This window comes from Physeter macrocephalus, unplaced genomic scaffold, assembly GCF_002837175.3.
Source record: "Physeter macrocephalus isolate SW-GA unplaced genomic scaffold, ASM283717v5 random_59, whole genome shotgun sequence".
In the NCBI taxonomy this organism is placed as follows: domain Eukaryota; kingdom Metazoa; phylum Chordata; class Mammalia; order Artiodactyla; family Physeteridae; genus Physeter; species Physeter macrocephalus.
Genome location: NW_021145341.1, coordinates 21,977 through 41,104, shown reverse-complemented (window position 1 = coordinate 41,104; position 19,128 = coordinate 21,977). Strand labels below are relative to the sequence as shown.

Genomic DNA, 19,128 nt, shown 5'->3' with positions numbered 1-19,128 from the left:
TGGGTCCGTCCCCTTAACCCGTTGTTTACCCGGAGCGGCCTGGTGTTTTCGAGAGGCCGCGCCGAGAGCCCGCCTCTCGGGCGTCACAACGCGCTTTCCTCCTCCGCGCCTAGCCCGGGTTAACCCCTCCCTCCCCAGAGGCCCTTTATTCCCTTTCCTCTTACACTCCTTCCTTTCCCTGCTCCCTCCCTGAATCTCCTTCACTTGCCTTCCCTGAGATTGTCCGGGTAGCTTTCAACGCATTCCTTTCCTCCCAAAGGGGTCTGATTCACCTGTCCTGAATTCCACACACCTGCTCTCCCTCAGGGGGTCTGGTGGGTTTCCAGTCCTGATGAGTGACTCAGACTGTGAATATTTGCTAACTTCGGGTTCGGGATGCAAGCCCACGCTAATCCCTCATATAGATGTGCAACCCACCCACTTCCACAAATATCCAAGCGCTCAGGAAAAGGCGCGGCATTTTGCTTTTCCAGTTAAAAAACACCCAACCCCCTAACTAACGCCTAGCGGCGGCTACAATAAACTTTTCAAAACACTTTTATTGCTCCCTACTCATTTGACCTGAGAAAGCAACCTTTTCCGCACTGGGCTTCCTTAGAGAAAGGTCCTTGAAGGTGATTTGTGCTGGAGGCCGAGAGCACACCCTTGCCCAGCAGCCCGGCTCTCTCGTGGGAACATAGCGCGCCCTCTTGTGGTGGAACGCGGTAAGTCCGGTTCCCCCCACCCCTCCCACTTGCTCCTTTGAGGTGTTTTTCACCCTTCAGTCCTTGTCTGGCACTCACCAAGTGCCTAATAGGTGCTAGGCTTATATGCTGGGAACGGGAAACATAGACAGGATTGGGACATGGTCTTTTCCCTTGATTATTTCATTTCTCAGTTTGAGAGAGAGCTGCATAAGTAAAAAATAGTTATAACAGAATGCAATTACAGCCAATGCAGAGCTATGTGCAAGGCTTCACAATGGAAGGGACTCTCTTAGCTGAATGAATAATAACCTATGTGCCAGGCACTGTTTGCATGCGTCATCTCATTTAATTCTCCAGACAGCTCTACTGTGCTACTATTATCCCCATTTTATAGATGAGGAAAGAGATTCAGGGATCATTTTCTACTGCAAATCTGAAGGTGTTACTTTTCTTGCTCACAGCCTTTTGATGGCTCTCCACTTCTTACTGGAGCCTTTCTAGCTCTCACATGATCTGATTTGGCTGAACTCTCCAGCCTCATCTCTCCACATTTTCCTGCTCAACTCCCAGCCATACTTATCTACTGCCTTGAACCAGCCTCCAATCTCCCCGCTGTTGCAAATGCTGTCTCTTACCCATGGATCATTCTTTCTTCTCACTTTCACCTACCTATTCTTCAGGCCACTGACCCCCCCCACCAGGCTGGGTTATGGGCTCCCTCCAAAAGTTCCTTAGGCCTCCTGATCTAGCACTATTTTAGCTCTTATCACACCAAGTGGTAATCATCTGCTGACTCATCTGTCTCCCCAGCTAGACTTTAAGCTCCACGAGGGCAGGGCTGTATTGGTCTTATTCACCACTCTGTCTCCAGCACCAGGCACAGCACCCAGCACATTGAACGGAAAAGGAGAAAAAAGAAGTTGGGGTCACCGGGAAGACAGGCCACAGAGGTATCAGGGAGGACCACTGAACATCCCTCAGGCTAGCAATTAGGTCATTGACAATGTTGGCGAGTGCAGTCTTCAAGTTGCCCAGAAGAGCGTATGAAATACTATATGTAAAAAGCCAAGCCCTGTGCCTGGCACACAGTAAATAATTAATAAATAGCATCTATTACTATTATTATCAAAATTAAAGTAACAAGGAAAAGGCCATGACCCCTGAGGCTACATGTAAGCGACAGAAAGAGATTTCCCATGATCGTCCCCTTAGAGCCGGACTTCCATAATGGGGCTCTGAGCTTGGATTAAATTCCTCCTACAGAGATTGCTGAAGGGTGGTAATGGGAGTGGTGTGGTGTGATGTATCAGTCAAGCTAGGTTGGGTGATGGGAGGTAACAAAACCCCCCAAATTCCCAAATTTCCCACTAAATGTACAACGTGGGTTGGTGGGGGGCTCTCAAGGACTCAGATTGACAAAGCTTTATCTCAACACAGGCTTCCACAGCAGCAGAGTTAGGAGAAGCAGAACTGGGAGAGTCTCACCCAGCAATGAACTGTCTCAGCCCAGAATTGATCCCCTTCCCTCTGGCTGACAACTCATTGGCCGGAATGGCCTCACATGGCCTCATCCAGCCAGGAGGGCCCAGGAAATGCAATCCAGCCCTGTGACCAGAGAAGAGAATTACCTTATGGATTCTTTTAGTGATATAAAAGCCAAGACCCTCCTCTGAAACTGTTCGGAGGTGCCGCAGCTCCAAGGAGCTCAAGAAGCTTGGCATTATAAAGGGTCCTTTTCTATAAAGTGGACATTGCTGCATCTCTGCCAGTATGTTTCTTTCATGAAAGGGTAGCTGCACCAGTCCTGAAAGATGACTACTTATTCTCACAACTGTGTGTGTGTGAGACAGACGGTGTGTTCTTATCCAAACAGGTGCTCACAGGAGGTGGGAAGCTGGGCCTGTGAAGCTGGCCAGAGGGATGTGGAGATCCCACTTCTTTCTTCAGCAGGAAGTGGTTGCAAAGGACTGGACGGAGCTGCACGGAACTCTGCTCAACCTGAGCTGGGCTTTGGCAGCCCACACGTGTATTATTCCTGGCCCAGTGAATAACCCAGATTCTGGAAAACAAACTGAGGTCTCCGGTTACTGGTTCTGAGAGCTCTGGGTAGGGGCCGGGGTTTTCTGGAGGAATTGGACATTTCACTGTCAATCAGTGACAATTCCCAGCACAGAAGGTGAGGGGGTGGGCTCTGGTAGAGAGTGGGGAGGGCAGACAGCTGGCACAGGAAGGCAGACAGGTCAGGAGGAGCTCGAGACAGCGGCTGGGTCTGAGGGCTCTGAGTAGCTGAACTGAAGATCTGCCGCTAGGCTTCTCTGGGTAGTAATTTCCGGCCTTCTTTCTTGCCAAAGGTCACCGCCTTAGGGACAATTAACAGAAGGACCTGTGCCACAATTTAGGACAACCTTAGCGCAGAGGAGGCAGCGGAGAGCTTGACCCAGTGCTGTGGACTCAGGACAGAAGCATGTCTGCAGGAGCTGCCGCAGACTAGGGCCCCAGGTACTCCTGCTCAGAGGTAGGACATGGATACTATGACCTTTCCGTTTTTCCGGGCTTGGGTCACTGGTCCACCTTCTGCTCGACCCATCGTGGTGCCTAGGGCTGGTTGTGGGGAAACTGAGGCAGAAACGCAGGTTCTTGTCTGAATTTAGCCACCAGACGAGGACTCTCGGCTCTCCACCTGTGCACCCAGCCTCACTCCACCATTACCCGGGACTACCTGCTTCTACAGCAGAGTAGCTTCCTGCCTCTTCCAGACCCTGCACACCACCACCTCTTCCCCAGGCCCAGCGCACTGTCCACCAAGAAGCCATTTTGGATTCCATCCAGTCTACTCAGGTCTTTTCTTTCATCTCATGTTCTGGATCTCAGTTATGTGACCATGACCATACCTTAGACTGGGACACCCCTGAGAACAGGAGCAGGTTATCTCCGTCATAGAGCTTCACCCTCCCAACCTCTAAGAGCCCTGCACCTGGCTTTGTCTACCTGAGGGTCAGCTAGGTAGCAAGATCCGTCAGACCGAATGGCGTTGGTGAGGCATGGGGGTGGATGGAGGCAGGTGCAGTGTGTACGAACTGGGAGCTCTTTACTGGCTGCCGTGAGAAGCCTATATACAAAGAAGGCACGAGGAGGGGGAGGGTGCTCCCCTGCTACAGTACCATGGACGTGGGGAGGGGTTGGGGAGGGGTCTGCCAATAGGCAGGGGTCAGGAGAGGTTTTCTTGAACCAGCCTCAACTTCTAGAATGGGCCACAGGGGAGAAGGCAGAGCGAACCTGGCTCTGAAAGCCAAGGACAGCCAAGAGCTTCACTTCTAGGTCTCCAACCCATGGTCAGTGCGGGCAGAGTGGGGTCTGGCTGATGGGGCTTCATGGGGCTCCCTCCCTGTTCTACATTCAAGTGTCGCTCCCTCTGTGATCTTGTGGGGGTCCCTCCAGGCCAGGATGGTAATGTGGCTGAAAAGTGGTATCTGCTCTGTATCCTTCCAACATCTCCTTGGCCCAGGACCAGTCCCCTCTTCTGTTGAGGATTCCATTGTGCTCCCAGGGCAGTCCCAGCACAGTGTGTCCTGGCTGCCTAGCACTGTGTCCATCTTTGTTTCTTAGGGCTGAATTTCCTGCTAGTGCATGGAATGGCCATGGCTGAGGACAGAGGTTTCGCAACGATTCATGAAAGAAAGCCATCCTGGGGACCTTCCTTCTAGTTCCTTCTGTTCTTGGGTCTGAGCATGCCAGGTCCTGTGAACACCCCCTTGGACAACCTTAGGCAGGCTCCGACTCTCTGGCATGGGTACTGGGAGCTGCACCGGGGGCCTGTCAGTAGTTTTCATCTTGAGGACAGAGTCAATCCAGTGACTATGGCTCACGATGGGTCCAGTGTGAACAGAGGAGGTGGCATCACATTGGGGGCCTCTTCCTCCTGGCTCTGGTGGAGGCCCTTTGGCTTGGTTATGGCACAGGCAGAGGGCTGGGACACGCATGTCCATGCACCATCTGGGGTGCACAAGCACAGTTCACAAGCAGTGGGACCCATATGTGCTCATATGTGTCCAGGGCACAGGGCTGCAGTGCTCAGCAATGCAAGTTCCACGGCCCCAGCCCTCCTTCGGGGAGAAGGCCATGGCTGGATGGCACGTGCATACACTTGAAGAGGTGTGTGTGCCCGAGCCTGCTGGTGCCAGCCAAAGGCAGTAGCCCCTGTGGACTGTCAGGGCATAACTTATGATAAATAGAAGAAGGGGACACTAGGGGAGCAGGGGTGGGATCAGGGAGGATGTCAGTAGTATCGGTCCCGAGTCTGCCAGCTGGTCACCCAGTGCTTCTTGGTGGGCAGGGTGCTCCCTGGAGATGGGTAGCGCTCCTCCTCCCGGATCCGCACCCCGTGGTACTTGGGCATGATCCGGTAATAGCGGGTCCGCTTAAAGAAGTCACACTGGAGAAGGGGAGAAGAGAAAGGCCCTTAGCATCCAGCTTTTGCACCAGTGGGAAGGTGTGCCCAGCCCCTTCCTTCCCCACCCGGAGGTCCTCAAAGCCAGGACCCCTACCCAAACACAATGCCATCTCCCTGCGCTGAGACGGGGAGGACAAGCTTCCCCATCCCAGGCCCCAGAGGAAGGAGGAGTTGAGGAAGGCAGAGAGGAGAGGGAGAGGCAGATGGAGATGGGGGGCAGTCGCTGAGGCTGCTGACGGAATGGCTGGGAGGGGTGGAGATCTACCCTGATCACAGTGTCGGGAGGGGTCAGTTTGTCACCCCAGGGGGCTCCCAAGAGGCAAAGGGCTGGTTCCCAGAAGAAGGACTCTACTAGTCCCCTCCTTCTCTAGAGGTGGGGATGGGGGTGTGGAATCACTCTGAAGTTTGTCTTGTGGCTTACAAAGATGGGGCCTAGCCTTGGCCTTGACCCTTTTCCAATCCCCAGAAAGCAGAGGGGGCACAGGGAGGGTTTTATGGTTCCCTCTTGGGGTCCCAAGTCCTTGAGGGGCTCAGTGGGGAGGCTGGTGAGAGCAGACACCCCGAGCTCTCCCAGGGTATGGAGAAGGAGGCTGACAGAGTGGCCTGCTCTTTGTGGTGATGCTGGGGACAGAGTGAAGTGCAGAGAGGGCCCATAAAGGAAGAGGAGCAGATAGAACAGAGTCAGAAGCCCCAGCCAGCTGGGGGCTTGGGGAAAGGGGCCCGGAGGCCGCGTTACCCAGGTGGACCAGGGGTCGGGGGCTGCCCCCGTCAGTAGTCGTCCGTCAGCCTCTCTGTCTCTGATGGCTGGCTCTTCATCTCCGCCTTCTGCCTCTTAGCTTCATACAGGGCCCGAGTGCGGGCTCGCTTGAAGAAGCCGCACTGCGGAGGGGAGGAGGTGGGGAGGGGCCATCAGGGGGTGTTGGGGGGGTCCTTGCCAGCAGCACTCATGAACTGGGGCTTAGGGCTAGGGAGCCCGGATGCCTGGGTCCCAGCCCCAGCTTGGTGATGTAGCAGGAGCCAGAGCTCCTGGTTCCCCTTTCTGGCTTACAGGTCCCCCCATTAACCCAGGCAGGAGCATCCTGGGTAAGATGAGGATGGGGCAGGGGGTGCGACTGGGAGCTGGGAAGAGGTAGGGGGGACTTGGGGGATGGGGGGTGAGATGGAAGTGAGGTCTGAGATGAAGGGAGAGTTGGTGAGGGTCTGCTGGCAGGAGGTCCCAGAGTGGGCGTCCCAGTGGCGGGCTGGGTGTCCTAACCTTCCACAGCAAGAGGATGATCAGCCCCAGCAGCAGCAGCCCGGCACTCACAGCCACAAGCACCAGCCACAGCTCGATCTCGGCTGGCAGCTCCTCCACCAGGTCAGAGTCAATGTCCACGGAGAACTGGAGGGGGTGAGAAGGGGCTCAGCCTTGTATCCATGCCCTTAGGCCCAGAGCTCATCCCTCCTGTTCCAGCTGGACCTAGGACCCTGCTTTTTTTTTTTAGTTGCACATATTTATTTATTTATTTAAAAATTTTTTCTGTATTTTTTAAAAACATCTTTATTGGACTATAATTGCTTTACAATGGTGTGTTAGTTTCTGCTTTATAACAAAGTGAATCAGCTATACATATACATATGTTCCCATATCTCTTCCCTCTCCCTATCCAACCCCTCTAGGTGGTCACAAACCACCAAGCTGATCTCCCTGTGCTATGCGGCTGCTTCCCACTAGCTATCTATTTTACATTTGGTAGTGTATATATGTCCATGACACTCTCTCACTTTGTCCCAGCTTACTCTTCCCCCTCCCAGTGTCCTCAAGTCCATTCTCTAGTACATGTGTGCAGGACCCTGCTTTTTGATCTACTGCCAGTAGGGGGCACTCAGGGACTGGAAAAGCCCCTGCCAGCCCACTGACAGCCGCAGATTCCTCCATCCTCCCCTTTCTCCATAGGAGCAGCCTCAGATGCGGGAGGCAGCCTGTGGTCTGGGTTTGTGAGCCACACATCTGGGCTTGGGTACCAGCTCCATCCTTCACAAGCTGTGGAACCTTGGACAAGTAATTTCACCTCTCTTAATCTCCATTTCATGCTCTCTGATAAGGGAATCATAATGCCTCCCTCATAATACAGTAGAGAACCAAAAGTAAAACCAAAAGCATGGGTTCTGGAGCCAGACTACCTGGGTTCAAGCCCTAGCTGTGTTATTCACTAGTTGTGTGACCTTGGGCAAGTCACTTAACCTCTCTGTTGTTCATCTATAAAATGGGGATTATGCTAATAATACCTACATCATCATAGGTTGCTGGAGAGGATTAAATGTGTTTAATATGAGTAAACTGCTTTGAGCAATACCTAGTACACAGCAACACTCCATAAATATTTACAAAAAAACAGAGGGCACAGCATACAGCACAATTTTTTTCTTCCTGTACAATGAAGATATATATAATATATATATTATTATATATGTTTTATAACATGAAGTTATTTCATGTATTTTAAATATACATTTATATATAGAAAAATATTTTTTCTGACGCTACATTATTATTTCTTAAAAAGTCATTTTGATTATATTTTTTAAAAAGATGACATGAAGAAAATTAAAGGTTCCCAGTAATTTTACTCCATAGAAAAAGCTATCTTCAACATTTTGTTGAATCTCTTTCCATATATATATATATATATTTTTTTTTTTTTTTTTTTTTTTTTTTTCTTCTGTGCTGTGCAACATGTGGGATCTTAGTTCCCCGATCAGGGATTGAACCTGCGCCCCCTGCATTGGAAGTGTGGAGTCTTAACCACTGGACCGCCAGGGAAGTCCTCTTTCCATATTTTTAAACGTATGTGTTAAGCATATATATTTTTTCTTCCACATAAATGGGATCTGTGTGTACTCTACACACTCTTCTGCGGCCTTTTTCATTACCTTTCGATGTCAATTAATAAAGATCAACCTAATCTCTTCTGATGACTGCATAGTCATTGTAGGAAATGTACCATAATTTATCGAACCAATCTCCTACTGAAAGACATTTAGATTGTTTCCAATCTTGTGGCATTATAAACAATGCTTTAAAAATATCCCCATATATTTATGTTTGCAAACTTGTCCTATTAGCTCCTTAAGATATATTATCATGTGCAGGATCAAAGGAAATGTGCAATTTAAAATTTAATAAATATTGATAAATTCATCTCCAAAAAGAATCCATCAATTTATATTCCAATCAACAGCATTTCCTTCTACCTCATCAGCACCGGACAGCATTATTCTTTTTAATATTTTCTAATATGACAGGGAAAAAATCTTATTGCTATTATTTTTATTTCTTTACTAGTGGATTGAACATTGGTATTTCACTCTAAGTACACTGCCTGTTTATCTCTATGCCGCCCTTTATCTTTACTTATTAAAAATATGTCTATCAATACTTTGTCATGTATGCCATAAACTTTTTTAAAAAGCAATATATCATTTGCCTTTTCAGTTTCCTTACCATCTCTTTTGCTGTACACAGATTTAAAATTTCATATAGTCTCTTATAACTGATTCACTTTGCTGTACACCTGAAACTAATACAACATTGTAAATCAACTATACTCCAATAAAAATTTTAAAAATAAAAAATAAAATAAAATAAAATTTCATACAGTCTAATTTGTCAAATTTTTCCTTTATGACTTCTGGGTTTAATAAAATAACTCCCTTTCTCCATAATTAAAGATTATTATGAAATTAGTTCCTGAATTTTCTTCTGGTATAATAGATTTTATTTCCTATATTTAAATATTTAATCTAACTCAAATGTGTTTTTGTTTATGGTGTGAGGCAGGGGTTTGCCTTTACTTTCCAAATGTGTTCTCCCAATACTACTTGTTTACCTTTTTCTCCTGATTAAAAATGCCATCTGTATAATCAAGTAAATTTCTATCCTGTTCCATTGATCTTTCTGGCCCTTCCTATACTACCTTAATTTATTTTAGGAAGTGTACCATAATGTATTTAACCAAAACTTCATTCACCTCCTATACCTATCCCCTTCATATCTCCACTTATATCCTTTTCATAACAAATTATTAGCAATTTTGTCATATTTATTCTTCCATATGTAACTCAGAATCACGTTTGGGAACTTTCTTTTCAAGTTTCCACAGAGATGGAACATCTTCACAGAGATGTCGTGCAGATCAAATGAGCTCAAGCAGAGGTTCTCAACCCTGGCTGCACAGTAGAATCACTGAGGGGTACTTTTTAACATACCAACAGTGGGGTCCCACCTCCACAGACTCAGATTTCATTGATCAGGGGTGTAGTCCAGACACCAGAAGTCCTCCAGAGGATTCCAATGTGCTGCCAAGATTGAGACCACATAGCTAAAGCGTGTGAACGTGCTCTGAAAAGATGCCCTGTTCTCCCATGCCCTGGCCAGGCACTGCTGTCTCCTTAGCAGGATCACTCACCCGCACCGTCTTGTTCTCCATGTTGATGGTGGGGACGCTGGTTCGGAGGAACAGGGTGGCCCAGCTGGCTACCCTGACTCGGTCAAAGTCTTTGTAATCCTGGAGCGGGGAAGGATGGGTCAAAAGAAGCAGCTGAAGCCCCTCTGAGCCTCTCTCCTGACCCTCCCTCTGGGTCAACAACAACCCCCAGGACACCATCCCCCCATCCTTAAGCAGCACCCGAAAGGACCTGACTCCAGGCCTCTCCTCCACACACGAACACATGTCATTCATTCATATGTGCGTCAGGTCCTGTGCTGGATGCTGGGGACAGCAGAGACAATGAAGGTCACAGTCTATGTCCGGCCTGTGGGCTAAATCTGGCCCATGACCTGCTTTTGTAAATAAAGTATTTCTGGCACATAGACACGCCCATTCATCTATGTATTGTCTGTGGCAGCTTTGTGCCACTATGCAGAATTGAGTAGTTGCAACAGAAAGCACGTGGCCCACAGAGCTGAAAAGATGTTTAATCTAGTCATTTACAGAAAAAGTTGGGTCTAGGTGGCACGAGATGGCGGGCACTGCAAGCCAGAGCAGAGCATGGTAAGTGGTATACGTGGTTTCTGAGAAAGTTCTGGGGGTGTCCAGAGGGGAGAGGTCATTTTCAGCTGGAAAAGTCAGAAAAGACCTCGCTGGTGGTCTCTGAGGGAGACTGTGAAGCCTGAACAGAAGTTTACATGCAGAGATAACAGAGGGGAGCTGGCAGCCAGGGGGAAGGAACAGCATGGGCTAAAGCAGGGAGGTGGGAAAGCAATGGACACGTGACAGAATAATGAACATGTGAGAGAAGGTCATCTTGGCTAGAGACAAAATTATGTCACATCCCCCACACAGATGCACAGACTAACACTGACACAGTAACAGGTGCACAACCCAGCATGTATCAATCTCCATGCAGTCACTGACACACACTCGGGCACACACACATGCACTCTGGCCTCATCCTCTCCCTGTTGCTCTCCCTGCCCGGGTGGGTGGCAGTGGAGACCTCCAGACCCCGGCACTGACCTCGATGAAGGTGCTGTTCCACACTCGTGCCTGCACTGTCACGTTGGTGATGACGGGGGCATCAGGAATCTGGCACTCCAGCCACACACAGCGGGTGTGGTCACTGCCACAGCTCTGAGGTGGGCAGGGAACACAGAACACGAGACAGTCTGGGTCCCTAGATTCTTCAGGCTTCGCCCCTGGCTTTGTCCCACCCATGGCTGACCTGAAGGGGCCTGCCCTTATCCCTTCACTCGCGCACACTGCACTTACGTGTTTAAGGCACGTTCTTTGGGCCAAGCATACACAGATGCCAGCGACAGGGAGAACGGGAAATCTGATCCTTGTTCGTGTAAATGGGGCCCAATCCCAAACGCCGCCTTTCCAATGCCTTCCCACGCTGAGCCTTTGTTCCTGCCGGCTCCCTCTACTTGGAAGGCCACTCCTCCCTCTCCACCCAGCTAGACCTCAACTGGCTGCCCAGGCCTGCTCCCCTCTCCCTTCTGACAGAGGGCGCCCTGCACCCCGTCTTCATCTTGCCTCTCCCCATTCCCAGCTCTGATGATCAAAGCTTTGAGCAGCTATATCACCCCCAACAGGTTGGGGCTCCTGGGAATAGAATCAGTATTTCTTCCTTTAGTCCACTGTACTGGCTGCTCCCCATCACAAGGCAAGGGCAGCGGGGTCCCTCTGAGGGCAGGAGATGAGTCCCTCCCCCTGACTGGAGGCTCCTGAAGGCAGGGGCCACATCACCTCATCGGACTGGGTTCTCCTGGAGCGTAGCACCTCTCTCCCTTGCTTTGTGTGCCCCCAGGTGCCCACCCACCCTGTGACGGGTGGGCACAATCCCCTCCAACCTTGCCCTGGTCACTCACCAGCTGGATCTCAGACTTGGCTTTTTTGGCAGCAGCCAGAGTGACGGGCAGGGGGCCCTGGTCTCCCCCGGGGTCCAGCTGTCGCCGCCTGCGTTGTGGAGATGGCGGCCTGTCCCCAGGAACCTGAAGGGGGAAGAGGCGATTTGTTGGAGGGGGGATCCAAGGTGAGGAGAGGAGGAAAGGGCAGGTGGAGGGGCAGGTCCCAGAGATGGAGGAGGGGAGGGAGAGGAAGACGCTGGCCTTTCTGCCCTGCAGCTTGCGAAGGAAATGAGATGCAAGTGAACGCTTCCCCTGGTGTCCTTACAGAGAGAGTGAGGTTGAGAGGGTTGACAAGGTCTCCAGGCGGCCGGCAGTGCCAGGACCCATTGCCGTGGACTGTGATCTCCGTGGGGTACAGCAGCCACTTGCCATTGCTGACTTCATAGGGCCACTCCAGCCCCAGGACCAGGGTACCAAGGGCTGCCAGCCCTTCCCCCACTGGGCCCACCTGTGGGTACAAGGGGTGTCATGGCCACTGTCTCCTGGAGAACCACCTCCATCTCACCAACCCCGACCCTCACACCCTCAGACCCTGGACCCAGAGGTCCCCTTACCTGGAACTCATACTTGAGAGGGCTTCCCACATCCTCCACAGTTTTCATGCCAGACTCACCCATCACTGTCCCCCCAAAGAAGCTTTGTAGCCGGTGACTCGCCCTAGGGGTAAGAAAGATGCTAGAGTCACGGGGGATGGGAGGGGCCCTTGCGGGGGGGTGGGGGGCGGCACCAAGGTTAACTACAACTCCTCTGATATCAGGCAGATCTGAGATAAACCCCAGCTCTAGCATTTACTAGCTGTATGGCCTCAAGCAAGTTATTTGATCTCTCTGAGCCTCAGTTTCTTCATCTGTAAAGTGGGGTAATCTGTTACGCAGGGTCACTATATAATGGGGCTGTTGTGAGAAGACAATGAGATGATGTATATAAAATCCTTAGCACTGTATATATGCGCCACATCTTCTTTATCCATTCATCTGTTGATGGGCACTTAGGTTGCCTCCCCTAGAGTCTGTCATACAGAGTGAAGTAAGTCAGAAAGAGAAAAACAAATACCGTATGCTAACACATATATATGGAATCTAAAAAAAAAAAAAAAAAAATGGTCATGAAGAACCTAGGGGCAAGACCGGAATAAAGATACAGACCTACTAGAGAACGGACTTGAGGATACGGGGAGGGGGAAGGGTAAGCTGTGACAAAATGAGAGAGTGGCATGGACATATATACACTACCAAATGTAAAATAGATAACTAGTGGGAAGCAGCCGCATGGCACAGGGAGATCAGCTCGGTGCTTTGTGACCACCTAGAGGGGTGGGATAGGGAGGGTGGGAGGGAGGGAGAAGCAAGAGGGAAGAGATATGGAGATATATGTATATAGATAATTGATTCACTTTGTTATAAAGCAGAAACTAACACACCATTGTAAAGCAATTATAGTCCAATAAAGATGTTTAAAAAAAAAAAATCCTTAGCACAACAAGCTCTCATGAAATGGCAGGGCCACACCAACACCTTAGCCCCAGAGTTTCTGATTCCTCCACTGCTACCTGCTTTGCAAGGAGAATAATAATAACAGTAACAATAATGATAGTAATGTTGTTATGTCTTGGCCTAAGGATACCAAGCCAAGAGAGGTGTCTTAGAGGAGCCTGAGAGACACCTTAGGGAGGAGAGACCCTAGCTCAGGCCCAGCAGGCTGGGGTTGGGGGGAGTGGTACCCACATGCTGAGCGAGGCCTGGAGTGTGTAGTCCACCAGCAGAGTCAGGGTCATGGGCCACAGGTCATCCTGGTGACTTGACCTGGGGAAAGAATGCAGAGGGTAGGGGAGGAATGTGTCAGCTGAGGCTGGGGTTGGGGGGCCCAGGACATCTCAACCCCGACATAGACTGGCTTCTCGAGGTCACTCACGTGGAGAGCTGCAGCTGTGCCTGGAGCTCCCTTGTGTGCAGGGTCACCCCAATGACCTCGAAGGCAATGAGCAGCTCCATCTGCCATGAGGGTGAGGGAGGCGTTTGGGGCCAGGCAGGGGTGATGCCATAGGGAAGCGAGGGGCTGAATGCTACGCTAAGGAGTTGGTTCTCCGGCCTCCTCCTCCCATTCAGGGTGCGGTCTCCCACTGCCACCTGTCTCCACTTTTCCACCTTCCTAGCCTCATCTGTTTCCCTTTTCCCATTCTCTTGTTAGTAACATCTCTGCTACTTTTGAGCCACATGACCTTGAGCAATCACTGCAACTTTATAAGCCCATGTTTCCTTTCTGTAAATCAGCATCTACCTCCTCAGAAGGCTGGGAGAATTATATCATATAAAAGAAGTACAGCCTTGGGGTCAGGGCCTGGCACATACTAGGTGCTCAGCAAAATCGGTTTCCTCACCTCCACCTGCCCTAGCTTTGTGCATAGCTCCCTAGTGGCCCCACTTTTCTGTCTCTGGGTCTCTCCCCACCCCCTACTGTATCCCCCCCTTCTCCACTCTGGCTCTTTGCTTCAAGGAAGCCTGGGAAGCAGGCAGGCAGAGTGAAGATAAGGAACTCATCAGAGGAGTAGCCTGGGACCCACAGGGCTGGGAGGGTGTGGTCGGCGCTCACCCTCTGGTTCCGTTTGAAGGGGTTCCCCAGCTCGCAAACGACGGTCATGGTCTCGTTGGCTTGGCAAGCTCCAGGCTGAAGAAAGAAGACAAATCAGGTCTGGGTGGTCAGACTAGGGCTTGTCCCGCCCCTCTCCTGTGGTACAGGGCCTGAAGCCCTAGAGGCCTGAGAACCGAGTTTCCCTAGCAGCAGAGACGCTGCAGGCACCTGGGGAAGCCCAGCCTAGAGGAGTGGGGGGGGGGGGCGGGGGGCGGAAACACATGGCAAATGACAACACATGTACATGACATGTATGAAGGATACATATACGTGGTGGAGCCGTGAGGCTCTGAGTGGGCGGAAGAAACTCACGGGGCGCACTGAGGACAGCAGCAGGGCGGGAGGCACCGCCAGGGTGAGCAGCGCCTCGTGGGCGTCTTCCCCAGCCCGCTCCCGGCTCGGGGTGTTGGTCAAGTTGATGCTCAGCAGCAGTTTTCGAAAGTCTCTATTGTACTGGAGCCTGAGAGGGGAGGAGCCCCGGGCTGAGCCCAAAGCCCCGCGCCCGGGCCCGCCCCAGACCGGTTAGGCCCCGCCCCCCAGAAGAAAGCCCCTTTTCTGGCCAGCGAAGGCCAGTCTTAACAGTTCCCACCCCGCTAATTGAGGTCCCTCCTCTCCGACTTGCCTCTCTCTGAGACCCCTCCCCTCGGATCTTACCAGTTCTCTCCCCTCTCCCAGACCAATAGGGCCCCGCCCCTCAATTCCCCAAAGCCAGTGAAGTCCGCCCCACCCTTGGCCAATCCCCGCGGTCCAGAGCGCACCTGCTCAGCTGCTGCCCCAGCTCAGACACGAAGGCCGCCCGCATCTGCAAGTTGCTGTCGCACTTGTTGTCCGGCCCGCACTCCTTCTGGAACTGGACCTGGGGGTGGTCGGAGGCGTGGAGGGCCCACCACCCACAGCGCCCTCTCGACCCACAGTTCTCCGGGCCCCTGTCCTTCGGCCCCACCCACCTCCGTGTGGTTCTCCAGAGCCTGCGCCTGGTTGAGGACCGGGTAGGCGTCCAGGGACCGAAGCCCCAGTCGGGGGCGCTCAGGCATCCGCAAAGGTAAAGAGTAGTTCATGGAGATGACGATGGGTCGGAGTTTGTCACGGACGTTGTCCTGGAAAAGGAAGGTGAGCTGAACCCAGCTCTGCACTGCCCTCCAAACCACGTTGAATCCTCACACCATCCTAAAGCCCTAGGGAGGAGCTGAAGGCCCCCACCCCGCCTCAACCCTGCAAACCCCCTGGAAGGCTGAACCCCCTCCCGTCTGATCACCAAATTGACTCCACTGGTACCACCTTGACCCACAAGTGAGAAGGTGGGGCTCCTCCTCTCCAGGGATCCCTCTGGGGGGAGGGCTGAGCTTCCCTTCATCCCTGGGGTTCCCAGGTTGAGTTCTCCCTTCTCACCCTGATGTCCCACAGAGAGCCTGAGCTTGCCCCTACTAACGGATGCCTTTTCCCCAGAGGTGAGCTGAGGCAAGAATTTCACACCCCTCACTATGGCCCCCATCCGCACTCCAAGGGTCTCTCTCTCTCTCTCCTCTACCTCTGTCTCTGGGGAGACCTCATTCCCTCACCCTTGACCTTGGGGACTCTGGCTACCTCTTCCTGGGACCATGGAGCACATGTGCCACCCCTCACCCCTCCCTCACCATCAGGAGCAGCTCCAGCGTCTGGCAGCGCATCTCGGGCATGGAGAAGAAGCCATGGAAGATAGCTGACTGACTGCGTGCAAAGCGGAGCCGGGGCGGGCGGCGGTCCCGGTCGGCCTCCAGAGTGTAGGCCAGGGCTGCAGGTGCACAGCGTGGTCAGCAAGTGACCAGGTGGGCATGCCCTCCCCCTCGCCCTGCAGCCCGGCACTCACTGATGTTCCGCCTGTAGTTGGGGTCCCCAGCACTCTGGTTGTAAGCAAAGCACAGCTCTACCTGCACACTGTTGAGGGTGGGGGACATGGAGGAGGGTCTGGTCACAGTGGGACCCAGATATCCAGGCCCTGGCTTTCACCCCCTTTCCTGGGCAAGGGGGAACAGGGCCCTTCAGGGAAAAGGCAGGGACAAAACTGGGGAGTCCACAGGGTTGGGCTGGGGTGTCCCTGGCCCCTTCCCTCCCCACTCTCATCAGAGCCATAGAAAACAGGGTTAGAGGGCACCAATGGGGAAACGGAGGCCCTGAGAGCAGGAGTTGCCTGAAGTCATTAGTCAGTTGTCGGCCCAGCCCAGTCTTGGGCAGGATCCCCAGTCCAGATCTCCTTCCCCACCCCGCCTCCAGCTTCCCTGCCCTGTCTCCCCCTGCCTTCTGATCCAGTACCCTCATTCACACACAGACCTTGGGGTCATCACCATCATTATTGTAACCATCTTAGCAACTAACATTTTTTGAGCTCTTGGGGTTGATAGAGAGCCATGCTAAGGGCTATTTGTATATTATCTCATTTGATCATCACAGCAGCCCTGTGAATTGGTTCTTAACTTTGTTTTATAGGCAAGGAATCTGAGATTCAGAGAGATTAATTTGCTCAAGGTAGCTCTCTCTCCTTCCCGACATCCCATCACCTAAGTGTCTTTCTCTTCCCTCCCCTTCCAGGATCTCACTCCCCAGAGCCCATCCCCACCATTGCAATGGGCATAGCTGGAATTTCAACCAGGCAGTCAGAGCTCCCACTCCCAACCACCTCCCAACCACGTGCCCTATTGCCCCCACCCCCAATTCACCCATTACCTCCTGCAAGGAATTTTGCTTTATAATGAGGTTGGGTAGGGAGGGCCGTGCTTACCCAAGAATCAACCCTTTAATGGTGGGATATCAGGAGTTGCCAGGGGAGGGTTTTGGGAGAGTCTTCCCATACATCAGGAGGAATGGGTGGACAGAGTGGGGCCTGAGGGTCTCACCAGGAGGTGGCTGTGCAGAGTGCGGGATCCAGTACAGATGGCCTGGCCACCAAGGTCCTGTGGAGGATGTTGATGACAGGCCGGGCCCTGCATAGAAAACCCACAGACATCAATGCCTCTGGCCTGTCCCAGGCCAGGCTGGAGTCGGGGCTCAGGTTTGCACGGACATGATGCTGAAGGTGGACAGAGCTGGGGCTCTATGCAGACAGAGATGGAGGAGAGAAAGGCCCCCATCCACTGTTGCCCTGGCTCACCGCAGCAGCACGATGTGGTCTGACAGGCTCCCCACCAGCAGGTCTGGGTAGAAGTTCTCATCCACATCCATCTGCCCACTCAGGGAGTAGCCGAAGGTGGCCAAGCCAGGCAGTCCCAGCTTCTCTCCGTGTATTACCTGGAAGCAGAGGGAAGTGGTGGGGACAGGCTCTGGGGTAGGCTCCAGGGAGTGGGGCCCAGGGGGAATAGGGAGGGGTGGATGTGGGAAAGGAGGAAGGGCCCCTCCGTCCCTGTCCATCCATACCTGCTGGGGCTGTCTGAGGAGCCCCCTGGAGCTGCCGTGGTAGAGGTACACTTTGCCCAAGCCCTCGAAAGGGGCTCCCACAGCAACGTCTGGGGAAGAGAGACAGTACAGGGTCACCCCGTGTACTATGGGCCCCACAGTTCCCCAACCCTGTGCTCCAGGCCACAGAGCCCAGCATGGCATTGACCTCCCTGTCAGACAGTGCTCAGAGCATCAGGGAACAGAGCTCTGTGGCTCAGGATTAAAACTGGGACCATTGGGCGCCCAATTGCCTCTTTTATATGAGGGAAATTAGGCCCAGGAGAGGGACGTGACTTACGCAAAGTCACAAAGCAAGTTAATGTCTCCAGCAGGCCTAAACCCCAGATTTCTGACCACTGTCTGTTGTTTGTTTTCCCTTATTGCAGTGCCTTCCTTCTCCCCCACCAACCGCCCCTCCAGACACCTGGTTCTTCCAATGACATTTACCAGCAGGGTCACAAAAGCAGGTGTTCCCCATTGGTGACTTTGCCAGGTAGTTATCAAGCACTCATCTCATCCAATCCTCACAAGAGTACTGGCAGTAGGTACTACTTTTTTTTGTTTTTTCTCTTGGCAGTAGGTACTACTGTCCCCACTTCATAGATGAGGAAAAAGGCTCAGGAAACCCAAAGTCACACAGCTAAGGAGTAGAGAAGAGGCTCTAAGCCCATGTCTGTTTCTGTGTGGGGGCTGGGATTTTAATCACAACACTCTCGTGAGCTTTACTTGTTAAAATGGCCAGGCTTTTCAATTCTAACCATTACTTCCACAAATAAATCCAAAACGTTTTGTCTTCTTAAACTTTCTAGTTTTCTGCTTTTGATCTGATAAGGTCTAGGTAACCAGAAAGCCAAGCTTGTTAGAAAAGGAAAAGTAAGTAGGTCCTGAGTGACAACTGGGCAACTCTTGTATCAGTAAGTGCTTGGGCTTCATTAACTAGACTTTCTAGCACCTGCTTTGTCTCTTTAGCGGCGCCTCTGCCTTCCTTTTGGTTTTCAGGTATGTTCTGGGAAGTTGAGGTTGTCAGAGAAATGATTTACAGATATGCCAGGTGCTCCCGTGGCAACCAGGCTCAACCCCTTGATTTGTCCCCCTCCTTGAAACACCAGGTCTGATTGGTCCCCAAGTCCTGCAGAGCACTAATGACATCCCCTATATCTGGGACGTCTGCCTTGTCCCAGCGCTTAACGTCCCACACCTGATATACTATATTCTTGATCTTAACACCCCCAGCCTTGCTCCCCGCATCCATCCATCCCACATCTCCCTCCAGAATCATCTTGCAAGGTACCAAGCTATCATATCAAATCCCTGCCCCCAAATCTTTATGGACACGCCTCTGCCATAACCCAAATATAAAGCCCTAGTTTTTCTGCCTGGCTTTCAAAGCGTCCACCCCACCCCTACACTACCTCTCCAGCCTCATCTCTGATGTGAACAACCCACACCTACTAGATCTGAGCACATCAGGCAAGTGTACCGCACGCATGTTGTGCCCCTTCTCTTCCCTCCACTGTGCACGCTCAGCCCAGCCTTTGATGCCCGGTGGTACGTCCACTCCTCCA

General features: G+C 52.0%; 1 protein-coding gene across 2 annotated transcripts in view; it reads right to left on the bottom strand.

Moving 5' to 3' along the window:
• Positions 1–415: 415 nt before the first annotated feature.
• Positions 416–19,128, bottom strand: part of ITGA3 (integrin subunit alpha 3) — a 32,416-nt gene continuing 13,703 nt past the window's right edge. Inside the window, exons 8-26 of one of the 2 annotated variants that reach the window (XM_007128539.4) lie at positions 17,543–17,631; positions 17,280–17,416; positions 17,026–17,112; positions 16,002–16,069; positions 15,790–15,926; positions 15,103–15,252; positions 14,914–15,011; positions 14,468–14,615; positions 14,117–14,191; positions 13,439–13,518; positions 13,252–13,329; positions 12,082–12,184; positions 11,793–11,975; positions 11,489–11,611; positions 10,635–10,748; positions 9,585–9,683; positions 6,392–6,517; positions 5,873–6,015; positions 4,982–5,118 (exon numbers count right to left, since the gene is read on the bottom strand). In XM_007128539.4, the coding sequence (XP_007128601.1) occupies positions 5,905–6,015; positions 6,392–6,517; positions 9,585–9,683; positions 10,635–10,748; positions 11,489–11,611; positions 11,793–11,975; positions 12,082–12,184; positions 13,252–13,329; positions 13,439–13,518; positions 14,117–14,191; positions 14,468–14,615; positions 14,914–15,011; positions 15,103–15,252; positions 15,790–15,926; positions 16,002–16,069; positions 17,026–17,112; positions 17,280–17,416; positions 17,543–17,631 (2,006 nt within the window). In that variant the 3' untranslated portion in view covers positions 4,982–5,118; positions 5,873–5,904. Of the gene's footprint in view, positions 5,119–5,872; positions 6,016–6,391; positions 6,518–9,584; positions 9,684–10,634; positions 10,749–11,488; positions 11,612–11,792; positions 11,976–12,081; positions 12,185–13,251; positions 13,330–13,438; positions 13,519–14,116; positions 14,192–14,467; positions 14,616–14,913; positions 15,012–15,102; positions 15,253–15,789; positions 15,927–16,001; positions 16,070–17,025; positions 17,113–17,279; positions 17,417–17,542; positions 17,632–19,128 lie in introns of both variants that reach the window. The other variant, XM_028483685.2, reaches the window with a different exon arrangement.